The 18572-nt window shown below is 42.5% G+C and overlaps 1 protein-coding gene across 1 annotated transcript; it reads left to right on the forward strand.

The window, feature by feature from the left end:
• The first annotated feature begins 5659 nt into the window (after nt 1-5659).
• On the forward strand, nt 5660-14234 carry fbxo28 (F-box protein 28). Its single transcript, XM_084391489.1, has 5 exons — nt 5660-5888; nt 7680-7789; nt 9006-9144; nt 11731-11926; nt 13076-14234. The coding sequence occupies exons 1-5, from the start codon at nt 5700-5702 to the stop codon at nt 13519-13521; spliced, it is 1080 nt and encodes a 359-aa protein (XP_084247615.1). The 5' UTR covers nt 5660-5699; the 3' UTR covers nt 13522-14234.
• The last annotated feature ends 4338 nt before the right edge of the window (nt 14235-18572 follow it).

Below are 18572 nucleotides of genomic sequence, written 5' to 3' on the forward strand. Positions count from 1 at the left end.
GTCTTGATCACCCCCCCGGTGGCTGGTCCTAGTATAGGTCATAAGCCCCGCCTCCCCATGTTATTCAACGGGACATGAGACCAACTAAACAATTAAATTACACTAAATTACTACTCCAAAGGTGGTTTCTGTCATTTGCTGTCGTTTGTATCACACTGAAGTAAGTTCAAGTGTCTAAGTTAGTTTTTAGTTAGTTACGCGATGCTATAAAAACGGTTGGCAGGTTCTCTGAGCGAAGTAGTCATTGAAGCACCAACAGACTTTTTTTCGGGATCTTCGGAGGACTGAGGAGATTGTATTTACTTTATTTGAACAAGCCTCTTGTCTTACTGCAATCAAAATTGGAGCAGAACGGAGGAATGGAGCAGTCATAGGCCACTTAAAGCAGAACTTGGTAACTTTTTTTACTTAATAAAACTGTCTAGAAATCATTTGGATGGTTAAACAACCTGTTCTGGTGATATTGGTGACTTTCCCCGCTCCCCCCAGCGTTCCCAGGCAGAAAACCAACCTTGCAACTTGGGGACTACCGTCCCGGCAAGATAGAAATTGGAAGTCTCGTGAGAAGCGAGATCGAGAACGAGCGCGAAACACGAATTGCTTTACGGCAATTCGACATAAACACACGCATGTATGATGTATTACCCACCTCGGTAGACATAGCTCCACACGATACAGTTGGCTTCCTCCGATCAAAACAAACGCACATGAGCAGCGGTAGAGAGGGGGAGGAGGCCGCCGCAAGTGAGTTTTTTACGACCGTGTTGTGAAATATACGCCCCACAGCTATAGGGGGAGCTCGTGGGGGAAACATGCGACAACAAAAGGGAAAATCAGCGAAGAAGTGAGTAGAGTTCGCTAGAGTTGCCGAGTTCTGCTTTAAAAAAAGTGCAGGGAGAGTGCATTCTGTGAGAGTGAGGGCGTTGATTTCGCGGCTTTACTTCCTGCTCACTACTGCGCAGGTCCGAGATCGCTACTGCGCGGGTCTGGTCCCGAGATCGCTACTGCGCGGGTCTGGACCCGAGATCGCTACTGCGCGGGTCTGGACCCGAGATCGCTACTGCGCGGGTCTGGTCCCGAGATCGCTACTGCGCGGGTCTGGACCCGAGATCGCTACTGCGCGGGTCTGGTCCCGAGATCGCTACTGCGCGGGTCTGGTCCCGAGATCGCTACTGCGCGGGTCTGGACCCGAGATCGCTACTGCGCGGGTCTGGACCCGAGATCGCTACTGCGCGGGTCTGGACCCGAGAACGCTACTGCGCCGGTCTGGACCCGAGATCGCTACTGCGCCGGTCTGGACCCGAGATCGCTACTGCGCGGGCGGTCTGGTCCCGAGATCGCTACTGCGCGAGTCTGGTCCCGAGATCGCTACTGCGCGGGTGGTCTGGTCCCGAGATCGCTACTGCGCGGGTCTGGTCCCGAGATCGCTACTGCGCGGGTCTGGTCCCGAGATCGCTACTGCGCGGGTCTGGTCCCGAGATCGCTACTGCGCGGGTCTGGTCCCGAGATCGCTACTGCGCAGGTTTGGACCCGAGATCGCTACTGCGCGGGCGGTCTGGTCCCGAGATCGCTACTGCGCGGGCGGTCTGGTCCCGAGATCGCTACTGCGCGAGTCTGGTCCCGAGATCGCTACTGCGCGGGTCTGGTCCCGAGATCGCTACTGCGCGGGTCTGGTCCCGAGATCGCTACTGCGCGGGTCTGGTCCCGAGATCGCTACTGCGCGGGTCTGGTCCCGAGATCGCTACTGCGCAGGTCTGGTCCCGAGATCGCTACTGCGCAGGTTTGGACCCGAGATCGCTACTGCGCAGGTCTGGATCCGAGATCGCTACTGCGCAGGTCTGGTCCCGAGATCGCTACTGCGCGGGTCTGGACCCGAGATCGCTACTGCGCGGGTCTGGTCCCGAGATCGCTATTGCGCAGGTCTGGTCCCGAGATCGCTACTGCGCAGGTTTGGACCCGAGATCGCTACTGCGCAGGTCTGGTCCCGAGATCGCTACTGCGCGGGTCTGGTCCCGAGATCGCTACTGCGCGGGTCTGGACCCGAGATCGCTACTGCGCGGGTCTGGTCCCGAGATCGCTATTGCGCAGGTCTGGTCCCGAGATCGCTACTGCGCAGGTTTGGACCCGAGATCGCTACTGCGCAGGTCTGGATCCGAGATCGCTACTGCGCAGACTCAAGTCCCAAGATGTCAGCGCCATATCAGGACACTGGCGGCTTCAGTTCTCACCAATGGAAGAGAGCGAAGGGGTGTCGTCCATCTTTTTTTACAGTCTATGGTATAGACAGGTGGTGCAGTATAAACAGTATATGACATATAGTGCAGTGTAGACAGTAGTATACAGTTAATGAAGTGGGATGGTGTAGAGTAAGGATATAGGGATTTGCCGTCACGATCGGTAAGAGGAGAGTTAACCTCGTTTAAGCCTGCATAGCCTACATGAGCTATGCTGTTGAATAGGCAGGGCAACTATTTAACATATTCAACATATTCAACATCACATTACAGGCTAACTTCCGCCCGCATGACACAGTAATAACTTAGCATTGAGACCAGGCTACGCTTGAGCAAACAGTTTGTGAATAGGCTACTACAAATGATGGCCGTGAAAGAGACTGTGAACGTATTGAATAGGATATGTTTAGTTGGTGAATAGCATAGGCTACTATTACACAGTAGCGATAACGTTAAGCGCACCAGAATAAAATATAATTTTCAGAAGTAAACAGAGGGGGAGTGGCCAGCGGCTAGAGCAGCAAAAGCCAATGTGTGCTTCTTTTACTGATATAATTAACGATATATTTTACATGTTTAATCCAAACAACGTCAAACTTGGCACTGCACTTACTCGTGCCCGTAGCAAGACACCTGTCAAGTTTGAAATCCATCGGACTAATTGTTCGAGAGAGATGCGAATAACAGACACACAGACATACGTTCCTGTAATTTATAGATAGATAGATAGATGATTTATCTGTGTTTGTAAATTGATGTTCCTGGTAATCTTGAGTCAGAATAACTTCCTCTTGCAGCATCTCTTCTCTTCTCTGATGACGAGGGCGGGGCAACCTGTCACTCACATGAGATCAGCCAATAGCAAACCACAACCAAAATTCATTCAAATATTTACATGATCACAGATTCTACCAGATGTAAAATGTCTCATAGTCTTGTAAATCCTCTGTATTTCAGATTTCTGCAATCTAAGAAGGCTTGTGCTCATGCATGAGAGTTTGATTTCATCCCTAATTTTTAAGTGGTTTAACTGGCCGTGTTAAAACTGACAAACTTCAGAACTAAAGTGCAATACTCACTCTACGAACACAGACATAGAGAGGGGAAAAATTCTATCAATAAAACATAAAATAATCAATTTCTTGATGAAGTCTCTGTTGCGGATTGTGCTTGTTCTGCTTGTGTTCTTTGAAACTGTAGCAAATTTTTTGAAATATGTTAATGCAAGGAAAGAATTATACAGAAAACTAGAGAAAATTGATGCAACCACCTTTTCCATATGGCCGCTCTTTTTGGACCCAATGAGACAGTTTTTAAAGGGGACATAACATGAAAATCTGACTTTTTCCATGTGTAAGTGCTATAATCGGGTCACCGGTGCTTCTACCAACCCTGAAAACGGGAAAAGTCAAACCCAAAAACTTGGGTAGCTGTCTTATAAAGACCTCAGGAACTGTGGACACTTGTGGAGAAGTTAAACATGATGATGAGATGATCAATGTAACTCCACAACAACTACACAAATGTCTCCACTAACATTCAGAAACTCTCCCTGAGTCTCTCCGTAAGGCTGCACTCGCTACTGGTGATTCTGGGATTCTGGATGAGTGAGATTGGTCTGTTCTGTTATAGGCCTATGTCACGAAAAAATTGAAGACCGGAAGTACGTCTTTTAGTAGGGATACGGCTCTTCCGGTTAGCTTTTTACAATGGCGGAGTCCGATAGATACCACTGGACCAAATATCTCCGCAACCTGCCTGAAGTCACATATGACGATGTGGTTCGGATGGTAAATGAAAACTCTCAAGTGGAAAAGCGTGAAAGCTGAGGAATGGCTGTCTACGTCCTGACGCAGAGCAACCCGGTACACTACAACAACAGCGGCGGGCTGTTCGTCAGTAAGGTAAACGTTTCTATGGTAACAGGGAGTTGGACCAATCAGCAGACGTTGCTGCTACGCTTAGGATTGTGGGTAGTGTAGTTTTTTTTCATAAGATCGCAGATAAAACATGTTTTTCTTAAAACAGGGTTGATTTCATACGAACTTATAGCTTCTACAGGAGCAAAAACATTCGTTTCACAACCTCATAGCTCGTGGTCAGTCTACCTCGGATGGTTTAGACATTATGGCTGATAATCTAAATCCTTATGGAGAAATACTGTTGACCGGAAGTTCTGAATCCCTACTCCGCGTTCCGGAAGCAGGAAGTGTGACATAGGCCTATTGCCGGAGTATCTGAAGCTCGTGTAAAGACTCTGCCCTCTTCTGAACGGAGGCGGAGCTGAAGCTCGTGTAAAGACTCCGCCCTCTTCTGAACGGAGGCGGAGCTGAAGCTTGTGTAAAGACTCCGCCCTCTTCTGAACGGAGGCGGAGCTGAAGCTCGTGTAAAGACTCCACCCTCTTCTGAACGGAGGCGGAGCTGAAGCTCGTGTAAAGACTCCGCCCTCTTCTGAACGGAGGCGGAGCTGAAGCTCGTGTAAAGACTCCGCCCTCTTCTGAACAACAACAACAAAAAAAGTCAATAATAAGAATAAAATCAGTCAAAGGTAAGAAGCTAAGCAATAATAACCCAGTGTTAGAGTAACATACAAAAACAGTACAATATACAAGTATGCAACAATATCATAATTGCTCACAAGTTTTGTATGTATGCACAGGGCGAAAAAATGGTTTCCTGTTATGCATTCCAATTGTTTTGCCTTTCAAGTGAATCTTTAGGTCTTCGATTGAACTTTGACCGCAATATTGATATTTTGTTCAAACTGACATCATCATCTTTTCCTTTTCTGTGTCACTGGTTGGAAATAAAGGTCCAGTCACTGCCTACTTTTTCTATAACCTGTAAAACTTATGTAAGTGTACGATGACTAAAGCTTACTTATCTGTATTTAAAAGTATTCTTTGTAGATATGATTAAATTGTATGAAGAGTTTAAACTGGCCAGCAAATCTGTTGGGATGATCTTGATAATTTTCAATTTATTTGTGCTTTGCTTTACGGTTTATTATTATTATTGTAACATTTACGAATGACATTATAAATGTATATTTTGTTTATGTTCAATAAATAAATAAAAACTCTCTACATGGCTTTTTTATTTATTTTTATTATTATCCAACGAACTTTAGTAGTATACAATATAGCATATAGAATTAGCATATTAATACATAAAACTAAACATGCCAGAGTGTACAAATTGATTAATTAATCAAAAAACTGTAGGCCTATATTCATTAAAGACATAGCAAGTCATCTTGCTTTCCTATTGACAAAGTTATCCAGACTGGTGCAATAATCCTTAGTCTCCTGAAGAAAATGAATACAATTTGGCTCAATAATATTCAAATAAGATTGTGTTGCCTTGATCGTGTCCGCGTCATGAGCCCGCAGACAGCCCACCTCACTTCCGGCCCGCGAGCTTAGCGGTGTGTCGTCACGTCCTGTGTCCTGGAGCTCAGAGAAGATGGCGGCTGTTGCAGTGAGCTCTGACGGAGGCGTCGCGTCGCTGGACTCGGACTCGCTGTCGCCGCGCGTTCCCTCTCCGCCACCGGACCAGCCGCACCAGAACAACGCGCTGCTGGGACTCCCGATCGTGGCCATCGACACCATCCTCAACTTCCTATCGTACGACGAGATCAGTCTCCTGCGACTGGTGAGGAAAACAATGAGCTGGACTGCAGTGGAACGGGCTGCGTCCCAACACTCGGCCAGTGCACTGCGGTCTCGCTGCCTAGTGAGCGAGGGAGCGCGCGCTCCCTACAATCACGGCATTTCCGGCCGTGTGATAGTATGGAAGATTGTTCCCGCCACGGGAATTATTATTATTTTTTAAATATAAAATTACGACTTTTAAATTGCACAATATTGACTTTTTTCCCCCTCACAATTTTGTTTGTCTCGCAAGTTTGACCTCCTCCTCCTCCTCCTCCTCCTTGCGAGATATAAACTCAGAATTGCGACTTTCGAGATACAAACAAGTCTAAATTGTGTGAGAAACGTTTTCAATTGCAAGAAAAATAGAATTGTGAGAATATAACTTTTTTATTAGGCTATGTGGCAGCAGAAAAGAAAAGATTTGCAGATGTATGTTTAGTTTATAACTAGGGATATAGGCCAATTGTGAGTTAAAGTAATTTTTTGGAATTCCGTGTCGGAAACAAAACAAGCTTCCATATGCTAGTCTTGAAGTCAACATTTGTAGTTGTTGATTTGTACAAATATTACAGTATCAGTGAAACGGGCTGCGTCTCGACACTCGGCCAGTTCACTGCGGTCTCGCTGCATTACCGGCCGTGATAGTATGGAAGATTGTTCCCAAATTGTTCCACAATTTGTTTGTCACGGAATTCTGTTTTTCCCTCTCGGAATTGCGAGATATAAACTCATAATTGCGAGATAAAAACAAATCTGAATTGTGTGAGAGAAACGTTTTCAGTTGCAAGAAATGTATTTATTTTGTGGCTGAAAAAAACAAAAAAAAATATTTTTGAGATTTAAGTTAAGTTTAAAATCTTAGGATATTTGTAATTGTGATATAAAAATGTGCAATAACGTGTAAAAAAAATCCATGTCTAAAAAAAATAATTTTTTAGATGTAAATTCAGATTATGATTTGGGATATTTGCAACTGTGAGATGAAAAGTTGAAATGACCTTTTTTTTTTTCTTCCGCTTGGTCCAAAAAAAAAAAAAGGAATTGTGAGATATAAATAGGGATATAAACTCAATATATTAACTCGGTTGCGAGTTAAATAAAAAAAAAACAACACATTTTATTCCGTGGCAGAAACAAGCTTCCATATGATAGTCTTGAAGTCAACAATCGTTGTTATTGAAAAATATTATCGATGTATTAGATGTATGACTGTTAATAAGATGAAAAATATTAGATTTTCCTGTTTTATGGATGAGCTTTATATGGATTTATTTTTTTGTATTCCTCTACTTAAAGTCTTCGTCTCAAGACGAAGTCTCGTGTCACACGATTGCGTTCCCAAACACCAGCATCCGAACGTTCATTAGAATATTAATGACCGGCTGAACATTTAAAGGAATAGTTCCCCCTAAAATACACATGTGCTACAGTGACGTCTTCAGTGAGCAGCCCGAGAGCCTTTCCATCTAAACTGCTTATATCTCTGAAGACAGTGTATGTTTTATGAGCAGCAGAACAACATCTCTCTCTTTTAGTTATGAGAGAGAACCATATTCATCCGCAGAGCCAAAGCACAACCAAAACAATGTTCTTCCACAAAATGCATGCAGTTTTGTTTTTTAACCACTAGAGGGACCTCTAACCAAACACAAGTGTGGAACGTTGGACCCTTCATCTTTAATAACGTGCCGAATGTAGTCGGGCTATCTCAAAATAACCTCATAAGTCTTACACTATGCATATAAGTGTGTATTGCGTCATTTGAGACCGAACTGTTCTTGTCTCGCAGGTGTGCAAACGCATGGATGTGATCTGTCAGCGCATGCTCAATCAAGGCTTCCTGAAGGTGGAGCGCTACCACAGCCTGTGCCAGAAGCAGGTGAAAGCCCAGCTGCCCAGGTGAGGCTCCTTCACATCAGCTTAACGTTCATTAACTGATCAGCTCGGGATTACAGCCGTGACCAGGGATGCTCATTTCGGTTCATTTTCCCGACCGACAACCGCCGCTCGTTATCCGAGTATTAACCATTAAAGGGATACTTCAGCATTTAGCATTCAGCTTTGTATCAGTAGAAAACCTGTAGTATTTTTGATTGACCGTGCTTCCCTCCCTCATGTCCCCCTGAGATTTATGTGTTTTTTGTCTGGAAAAAATCCTCCGATGACGCAAAAATCGCCATTTTACATCATCGGAGGATTTTTTGTCCAGAGGCGAGAGACTCCAGCCAGTAGGAGGAGCTGTCCCGCATGTCCTCAACCCGCCCATAGGGGGATCTCACTCACAGAATGAACACATAGTGTCAGCCATCTTTCTTTGGAAGCTAAGCTAGCAGGCTCTTGTTCTGTGGGGAAAGCTGAGTAGTAGGGGTTACCATCCTCTTTTTCCCGGACATGTCCGGCCGTCGAAATCGTCCAAAATGTCCGGGATTCGGCTTTTGCTTTCTGCAGTCGCCATTCATTGTTTACATGCACACCTTTCGTTTCAGTCTAACTGAATTCATTCGTCCTGCTCGCCACAGTAAACATGATGAATGGCGACTGTAGAACGCAAAAGCCGAATCCCGGACACTTTGAGCGATCTCGAAATCTGTTAATTAAAATTAATATTATTGATAATAATAATTAATGTTTTTTTGGGCATAAAATCTGCATATTATACTGATTTCTGGAGGATCATGTGACACTGAAGACTGGAGTAATGATGCTGAAAATGCAACTTTGATCACAGGAATAAATGACACTTTACTGTATAATCACATAGAAAACAGTCATTTTAAATTGTCATAATATTTCACAATAATACTATTTTTGTTGTTGTTTTGTTTTATCAAATAAAGGCATAAAAAAAATAATGCAAAGCCGCTCTGAGGTAAACCGTGATGTCATCGTCCAGCTCAGTTCTCATATAGTGGTGTCAGTGCAGCAGAGCAATAATATTGTTGAATATTAAAATAAATGTTAATTTTAAGTGTGTTCATGTGAGTTATCGGTTCATATCCAGATGGTGAGTAGAGCCGAGTCCCTCAAAACACACAAGAGTCTTTATCTCAGTGTCACTTCAAGCCTCAGTTCTTCTAGTTGAGGCTGATGTTTGACGGACTCTCTTCTCCCTCAGGAGGGAATCTGAGCGCAGGAACCACTCGCTGGCTCGTCACGCAGACATCCTGGCGGCGGTGGAGACCCGTCTGTCCCTGCTCAACATGACCTTCATGAAATACGTCGACTCCAACCTCTGCTGCTTCATCCCTGGAAAGGTACATCTACATTTCTGTTCGATGCATACGGTTAGAATTAGAGACAATTATTCATTAAAAGATCACAATCTCGATTCAAACACTTATGATCTTATTCCTAAATGTCAAAGATTCAGCTCTTTCTGTTAAACCTGTAAGTCTGATCACAGCCGTTGTCATGAATAGATATGAAACGGTCTTTTCATCATTACAGTATCAGTATTACAGTATTACAGTAAGTCATATCAACACAGAAGTACTGGGATAAAAGTTTATAGTTCAGATATAAACACTGATATCTATGGTAGTGATCATAAGTAGTAAATCACCTTTTGATGCTACAAATAAAGATTGTATCAGTTACATCGTTACACCAGTAGGTGGCGACAAGTGACTGATAGAAAATGTGTTTTTCATTGAAACATTTGTTCAGAAACGCTGATTCATCCAGTAATTTTATTTTGAATATTTTTCATTATGATAATTTTTATATAATCATTACCCAGAGGACAGCATAATGCATATTCAGTTATGTGCTAAAATATTTACAGGTAATTGTACTGCTGTTACTGAATTATGTTGTTACAAGTAAATATGATTATTGATGGGTTTTCACTGCAAACACAATAATGCTGCAAACAGCTGGAAATTCAGTCATCTTTAGGTTGCAGATAATAAAAGTCCTACAAAATCAGTCGAGCCGATCCAGTCAGCCGAGATCCGCTTCTGTGGTCGGGTTTTTAATGAAGGGAAGTCTGGTTATTACTTAGTCCCCCTGTAGTCAATAATTTGATCCCTTAAAACTCCTCTTTGATCACCAAAATGTATGTAAAATGAGTGTAACTCGACACCCTTGCCTCATTTAGTATGCGCGGTTCTATGAATATGCGAATGAGCCCCGCCTCCACTCACTCAGCTCAGCTCAGAGATCCACTGGTTGACGATCACACGTTGATCTGATTGGTTACAAGGTAGTTTGTGACGTCAGAAACACCAGCGATTTCAAAGCGTGTGTTTGAGACTGTCTTTGGTTCACTGCAGTTTTAAGGAGGAAATACTCAGCAATGGTGTCGACTTATGAACTTACACATGCTTTGTCTTAAAGCGTATTAAAAACACCACATAGACACATAAACTACATTAAAAGCTGGATTTTCACCACAGGGCGACTTTAACGTTCCACACAGTCAACAAATACCTCCAATGATGTGTAAAACACGAAGAGGTGTCTAGAAAGGTGTTTGTCTTCAACCCTGTCCTGAGGATCTCTGCGTGTTTGTTGGAGACCGTGAGCCTTAAAGGGTTAATTCACACGAGAATGAAGGGCTCATCATCTGAAACAATCAGCCTTTAGTTCAGCTGTAGCATCTTCAGTCATCTGACAGTAATCAGAGTCATGAGGAACGCTGTAATCATGCTAATCTCGTAGGGTGTGCCGTAGGTCAGAAACCTTTCTGGAGGAAATGCAGAAGCTCAGAAGGGATTATGCAAAAGTCTGAAAAGCATGAATGGCACGAAGGCCTGAAGCAGTGAATGCAAATCAGGTGTTTATCATTTGTGTGACAGAGATGATGAGATTTGCTGTCAGCAGGGTTAAGAGATCTGAAACGAAACTGAAACCTTTTTCATTGGTAGCAGAGTGTGTTTCTGCCTGGACGTCTAAGCAACAGCAGTGTGTTAAACGTTTTATTATAAAAGGTCTATTTTTGTAATACATATTTTTGTTTTGACGCCTACATCAGCGCCATGATTGCATTGATGTAGGCTATTACAACATGCTAAAACAGGCTAGCAACAATGGTCAAACAGGCTAGCAACAATGGTAAAACAGGCTAGCAACAATGATCGAACAGGCTAGCAACAATGGTAAAACAGGCTAGCAACATGGTAAAACAGGCTAGCAACAATGGTAAAACAGGCTAGCAACAATGGTCGAACAGGCTAGCAACAATGATCGAACAGGCTAGCAACAATGGTAAAACAGGCTAGCAACAATGATCGAACAGGCTAGCAACAATGGTAAAACAGGCTAGCAACAATGATCGAACAGGCTAGCAACAATGATCGAACAGGCTAGCAACAATGGTAAAACAGGCTAGCAACATGGTAAAACAGGCTAGCAACAATGGTAAAACAGGCTAGCAACAATGGTAAAACAGGCTAGCAACAATGGTCAAACATGATAACAAATGAGTTCGAACTTGCTAGACACATGCTGACATGTTAGCAACATAAAACATGTTAACAATGAGTTAAATCATAGTGAAACATGCTAGTAACGTGTTAAATCATGCTAGAAGCATGTTAGCAATGTGCTAATTCATGCTAGGGCACAAAATCATGTTAGAAACATGCTAGCATAAATTAGCACTGTTAACATGATTTAACACAGCTAAGTTATGATAGAAACATGTTTATTCATGATAGAAACTGTTAAATGTATTAAATCATGCTAACAACATGCTATGTGTTAATTCAGGTTAGAAACGTGAATTAGAAACAAGCTTCCCTAGCAACCACACATAATACTCTAGCAAAACTTGTTGATGTGCTCTTTATGAATTGAAAGTCGCGTGTGATTTGACCGATGTCTTCTGCCCCCTGTAGGTGATCGACGAGATTTACCGTGTTTTGCGGTATGTGAACTCCACACGCGCGCCGCAGCGAGCGCACGAGGTGCTTCAGGAGCTGCGGGATATCTCCTCCATGGCCATGGAGTACTTCGACGAGAAGATCGTCCCCATCCTGAAGAAGAGGCTTCCCGGTGCCGACCTCTCCGGCCGCCTGATCGGATCCGCTCCGGGTACGGCTGCCATTTAGACTCGCAACTAACTAATCTTGACATTTTTATTGATCTAAAACTCAAAATGATTAGCAGAACATGAAATTGACCCTCCGTTCCATTGGCTTTTTTCTGGATCATTTTAAAAAACAGCACTAGTTTTTTCTTTTAGGAACATTTTTCTCCCAAATCTCATTTATTTGTAATCATTATAGATTAGGTCTCATTCGAAAGCTCAAACGCTCAAAATTCATCCTGTGAAATCAGTTTTGAAATTGGACATTGCATTATCATGCTTTAAAGTCTTCTAGCAGGCTCCTCCCCCTGAGGGCGGTGTCACATTTCACATTTTACTGCACTATTTTGTAATCTAAACTTGACAGAACACGTATTGTTGGAAATGACTGACACTTGAGGTTTCATATCTGGCCGCTGTTTTGTGATAGAAGTGGCAGAAATGTTTAAAAAATTTTTTGGTAAAACGTCTAAACAAAATCCCATAGGAACCTAAATTTTTGAGATATCAACTTCAAATTTGGAACAGAGCTTGGTCAGACATATCTTTGATTTTGCACCAATTTTAGAGTCCAATTTCCTTTTTTAAATATGTATTTAATATAAAATAAAATAAATCCTTAGTACATTTCATTTGCTTTACAATAAACTTCTACAACTTTTTTACACTTTAATTTTTGGAAGTGCATTAAATATTCCCGTTTATGCTCAAAAAGTGAGATTAACAGGTTAAACCATTTTAAATGGCAGTGTTTTAATCCAAACCGTTTTAAACTTGACAGAACACATTTTTGAGACTTGAGGTTCCATATCTGGCCGCTGTTTTGTGATAAAAGTGGCAAAAATGTTTTAATTTGTGACAGGCTATTTTTTGGTAGAACGTCTAAACAAAATCCCATAGGAACCTACATTTTTGTGATATCAACTTCAAATTTGGAACACAGCTTGGTCAGACATGGCTTTGATTTTCCACCAATTTTAGAGTCCAATTTCTTTTTTTAAATATGTATTTAGTATAGAATGAAGAAATGTTTAGTACATTTAATTTGCTTTACGCTTTCATTTTTCGAAGCGCTTCAAATACTCACATTCGCACAGTTTTAACTGTCCGTGTTTCTAACCCGCCGGGCTCTGTCTCACTCCTCTGTCCCGCAGTGGCCGGTCCCTCCACCTCTCTCACCACCATGTCCCTGCTGGCCAAAAACACCCCGTCGCGGTCGGAGATGACGAAGGTGCAGCAGCAGGTGAAGGTGAACGGGGCGTCGGTGGCGGCTCTGCGGCGGGAGATGCAGGAGGTGCGCGTGAAGCAGCTGGAGCAGCAGAAGCAGCTTCAGGACCAGGAGCAGAAGCTGCAGGAGCAGTCGCAGGTGATCGGAGAGCAGAACGCCCGGCTGGCCGAGCTGGAGCACAAGCTCAGGGAACTGATGGACAGTGCGGTGGGCGGCTCCTCCTCCTCCTCCTCCACCCCTGCTCCAGCCGTGTCCTCTTCATCCGGCGCGGGTCCGGCGTCAGCCGAGGGCGAGAACGGCCTGTGTCTCAAACGACCCCGCAAGTGCTCGGATCTCCCACGCCACTCCAAACGCCTGCGCAGCAAGAAATAGAGGGACGTTTCGTCTGTACTTGTGTTTTTTTTTTTTTTTTTTTTAAGTTTTTGTTTTGCTTCCTTAAAGCTATATCATTTTTTTCCTCGACTTACGATGACGCGAGTATCACGCGGAGATGAAAAGCTAAAAAAAAAACCAGGAGAGGGGTATCTTTTTGTTTTATCAGACACGTATTACACTAATATGCGTTGACTTCTGTTTCTAAAGGTTGAGGATTTGCCTTTAATGTTTACCCAACCTTCATGCCAACATTAAGACATTGCAAGAAGCTTTAGTCAATCAACCGCAAGAACGTTTCGTGGAAAAGGTGAACCTGAAGAGACGGCCGTAGCTTCAACCATAGAGTCATTCGTTTAATTGTGTACGAAGTGAAGACTTCAGATCCCCTTCTTGAAATGGAGAACGCGAGGTGTTCGACACCTGACTGCTAAGTTATATTGTTATATAAATGGTAAATATCAGCTTTGTTCTATGTTCTGAGAGTGAAACCTTTCCTCTGAGACGTGCCTGGACGGGATGAGCGAGTCGGTGGTCTTGCAGACGTCTGCAGCTGTAGCATACATGATTATATTGTTTGTCTGAAGATCGTCCATCACTGAGGATAGTGTCTTGTAGGTGTCAATGCCATGTTGTACCTGCCACTGTTTGTAGGTGTATACTTTACTGCAAATAGATTTGTGTCAGTGCAATAAAAATTGTGGAAAGCCTTGTTACTAGGAAAGTAAATAATTGATGTTCAAGTTCGTTTATGCCTCCAAGGCACGGTTTTACTAACCTGATCCTGTCACTTCGTCATTCCAGCGGCAAAGATTCAGTGTGTTCCCGAAGCACAATAAGAGATCTGGCCTAAAGTGCTCGAGGAACAGAGTTTGAGCCACAGGTGAGGGTCATATACTTCAACACTCCTGCGTATCAGCCGTATTTGCACATCAGCGGTTCGTTGTGGATGTACTGTCAAAACATGCGGACTGGAGGAATTGTAGATAACATTTACCAGATTTCTAATTCAGGGAAGTTAGAGGGGGATAAATTGGGAGGTTTGTGATCAGGCAGATTATTATAGAAGCTTGTTTCTGCCACAGAATAAAAAATAACTTAAAATCTCACAATTCTGACTTTTTTCTCAGAATTTCAAGTTTATATCTCTTAATTGTGAGAAAAAAGTCAGAATTGCGAGATATAAACTCTCATTTAAAAAGGTAATTGCTAATTCTCTCACAATTCAGATTGTGTCCTTGTAATTCTGAGTTTATATCTCACAATTCTGACATTTTTCTCAGAATATAAACTCCCAATTAAAGGTAATTCTGACTCTTATGCAATAGCAAGTTTCTCACAATTCTGACTATTCTCAGAATAAAAACTCGCAATTGAGGAAAAAATGGAAATTTCAAGATACAAACTAAAGTAATTACGACTTATCTCAAATCAGACTTTTTTTCTTGCAATTTTAAGTTTATTTTACAAGTCTTTTTTTCTTACAGCTGATTTTAACTCGTAATTCTGAGTTTTCTGCAACCGAGTTTAATGCAAATCTGACTTTTCTTAAAATATAAATTGCCAATTACAAGAAAAAGTCAGAATTATCAGAGTCAGGATTGTGAAAAGTCAGAATTATCTTTTAATTGCTAGCTTATATCATGCTATTCTGACTTTTTTTCTTGTAATTGCCTGTTTATGTTTTGAAAAAAAGTCAGAATTGCGAGATATAAACTTGCTATTAAAAGATAATTCTGACTTTTATCTCAGAATATGAACTCACAATTGGGAGAAAAGTTATAATTCCCTTTTTTTCTTCATTTTTTTTTATTTATTCTGTGGCGTAAACAAGCTTCCATAGATTAGAACCTGCAGCTCTGAACTTATTGCCAAAAATCATGCTCAAAATGTTGCAAATGTTACAAGCTGTTCTCCCAGAGCTGCAGTGTCGTGTCTGTCGTTAGATTAACACACCAAACTGAATGATGGTTTTAACTTTTAATAATGAAGAGTTTTCTTCACCGTTTGGTCAAACCGGCTCTAACTCACCGTCAGCCTGTGAATGCTTTACTTGCTGGTCTTAGTTGCTCTTTAAACTGGGACACGAGGAAGTGTTTCAACACTGGGGGAAAATACTAAACAATGACACTACCTGAAAGTGAACACCATAAATGCATTGTTTGCATATTTCTGAGCGCCAGGGATGGACTGGACTGACTTCTCTGCATGCTGTGAGCCAGACTTGAGTTTAACCTCGACTCTTTTATACAGAGTAAATCTGCAGTAGTTTTTAATGAAAGCCACACTTTGTGTAATGACTGCAACGAATGAAAGGAACTGACAATAAAAATAAAGTAATTGCAAGATAATACACTATAACAAAATAGCAAAAGCAATTGCAATTGCAAAATATAAAGCCGTAATGACAAGAAAATGCTAAAATAATGACATAAAATCATGGCATTGTCAGTTCAGTCTTGGTATTCAGACAATAGCAGCACTGAACACAATAACAATGCATTTCATTTATAATGTGCTTTTCTCAAAGCGCTACATAAACAAGAAACCGGTAAAAAAAAAGAGAATTACAGACATAATACAATAAATATAGTAAAATTACAATGGATGACGCAACACCCTATAGAAATGCTGGATCAAATGAATCAGGATAGATGGGGTTTAACAGTTCCTAATGTGGGAACATTTCTGACAGAAACAGGAAGTGCATTTCTGACAGAAACAGGAAGTGCATTCCGTACCTTAAAGACCCGACAACACTGGAGACCGTTAGAGGAATGGAAACTGCTTCCCTTTCTGGCACTAAAGGCTGGAGAATAATAACTCAGAGAGAGAAATGTCGGTCTGTGACTAAGAGTTGTAAACCCATGTTTATTTAAAGAGGCCACACACAAACTCATAATCTCCTTAGAAGGAAAGAAGAATAAAGATTGACACCAAATGAAGTAACTAATGTACTCTCTTTGGCACTGTGGATGGATGGTTCGTCTCAACTTTATTTTAGTAGTGTTTTTTCACACTCACAGACGGATTGTGTTTGCTCCTGCCTTTGGTTTGTCTCCAGATGCACACCAGTGATGATATTTTCTATTCTATCCCGGGTTTTTATGAGCGCCGTCAGACCAACAGCACTGATAGGCTTCACCCTTGTCTTCTCATTTAGGCTTACTCAACTCCAGGACTGACCGAGCCAAACTTAAGCCACATTCATGAAAGCTACTTAAAGGGATACTTCAGGATTTAGCATTCAGCTTTGTATCAGTAGAAAACCTGTAGTATTTTCGAATGACCGTGCTTCCCTCCCTCATGTCCCCCTGAGACCAGAGATTTATGTGTTTTTTGTCTGGAAAAAATCCTCCGACGACGCAAAAATCGTCATTTTCCATCATCGGAGGATTTTTTGTCCAGAGGCGAGAGACTCCAGCCAGTAGGGGGAGCTGTCCCGCATGTCCTCAACCCGCCCATAGAGGGATCTCACTCACAGAATGTACACATAGTGTCAGCCATCTTTCTTTGGAAGCTAAGCTAGCAGGCTCTTGTTCTGTGGAGAAAGCTGAGTAGTAGGGGTTACCATCCTCTTTTTCCCGGACATGTCCGGCCGTTGAGATCGTCCAAAATGTCTGGGATTCGGCTTTTGCTTTCTGCAGTCGCCATTCATTGTTTACATGCACACCTTTTGATTCAATCTAACTGAATTCATTCCGATTGGTGAATCTCAGTGTGTGTTTACATGAACGCTAAACAAGTGATCGGTTGATGTGCGTTTTAACATTGCTAAGAAGATTTCCGCTCCTCCGTGAGAGATACGAGACCGGTGCGTCTCACAGGTGTCGCTCATCAGTAATCCCGCCAGCCTCAGCCTCGTCCTGCTCGCCACAGTAAACATGATGAATGGCGACTGTAGAACGCAAAAGCCGAATCCCGGACATTTTTGGTGATCTCGAAATCCCGGGCAGACTCGTCACGGAGACTCACCAGTAGCCTAGCCTTGTTGTTTAACTGCGTGCTCTTACCGGTAGGCGTGGCTTGGGAGTGGCCTCGCAGGGCAGCAAAGCAAGTGCATTCTGGGAGTTTTGTCTTTCATCCACATGAGCCAAAAATACATGTTCTGGCTTTCCTCAGTCTAGAAGGCTCCAAATTCAAAAATAATTTCACATTTCTACTACATAAATGACCCATTTTAAATACACATTCATCTTTCCATCTTCAGAGGTGAAGTATCCCTTTAAATGTCGTAGTTTAATTAGAGCACATTAAGGCCTAATCATGGCTTAATCTAAGCCTTGTCTGTGAAACCGGGTCTTGGTAAACCAGTGTAAAATCCACGAATCCGGCAGTGGGATTCAGCTTTTTGGTTCTAAAACCATCAGTTCTTTTTGAGTCGGTTCTTTTTTGATGAATTCATTGGAAACATTTTAGTCCGATTCTGTGAACCGGCTCGACAGGTTTCCCGCTTTGATTCGTTCAAGAATCAGCCGTCTCTACTTCAGAGATCATGTACAGTATCCGCAACGGTTCTTCACAGTCAGTTTTAGGATACAGAAAACGGATCCAATGACTACGACTGTGAAGTTGGATGTCCTTCAGGGGATCATGATGAATGCTTTGGGTGTGGCAGCTCTCTCCTACTGGATCGACACAATGGAGGAGCACATGGGAGTCTACGGGAACTGTAGCACAATGCCTCAGTGCTTTAAGGAGAACTTCCCGAACCCCTCCAGCATTATCCACTGCTCTTAGACAACCCTGAAAAAAGCTCACAATTTGACACCAGAGGGAAGTCATTTAGTCACCATTATTAAAGCAATACTCTGAAGTATATAGTTGCTATTGACCCTGTGGACTTATTTTCTTTACAAGAGATGTTAGCCTCAGTCACCATTAATTTTCATTGTATGTTTTGTCCATTGAGTGGTGACTGAGGTTAACATCTCTTGTGTTCCACAGAAGAAAAGAAGTCTTAAGTACTGGAATGAGTAAACGACAACGGTTTTCATTAATCAGTTGCCAGACTTCTTAATGCAATCAGATTATCAGTACTAACAGTACTT

This window comes from Rutilus rutilus (genome assembly GCF_951802725.1).
Source record: "Rutilus rutilus genome assembly, chromosome: 20".
Classification (NCBI taxonomy): domain Eukaryota; kingdom Metazoa; phylum Chordata; class Actinopteri; order Cypriniformes; family Leuciscidae; genus Rutilus; species Rutilus rutilus.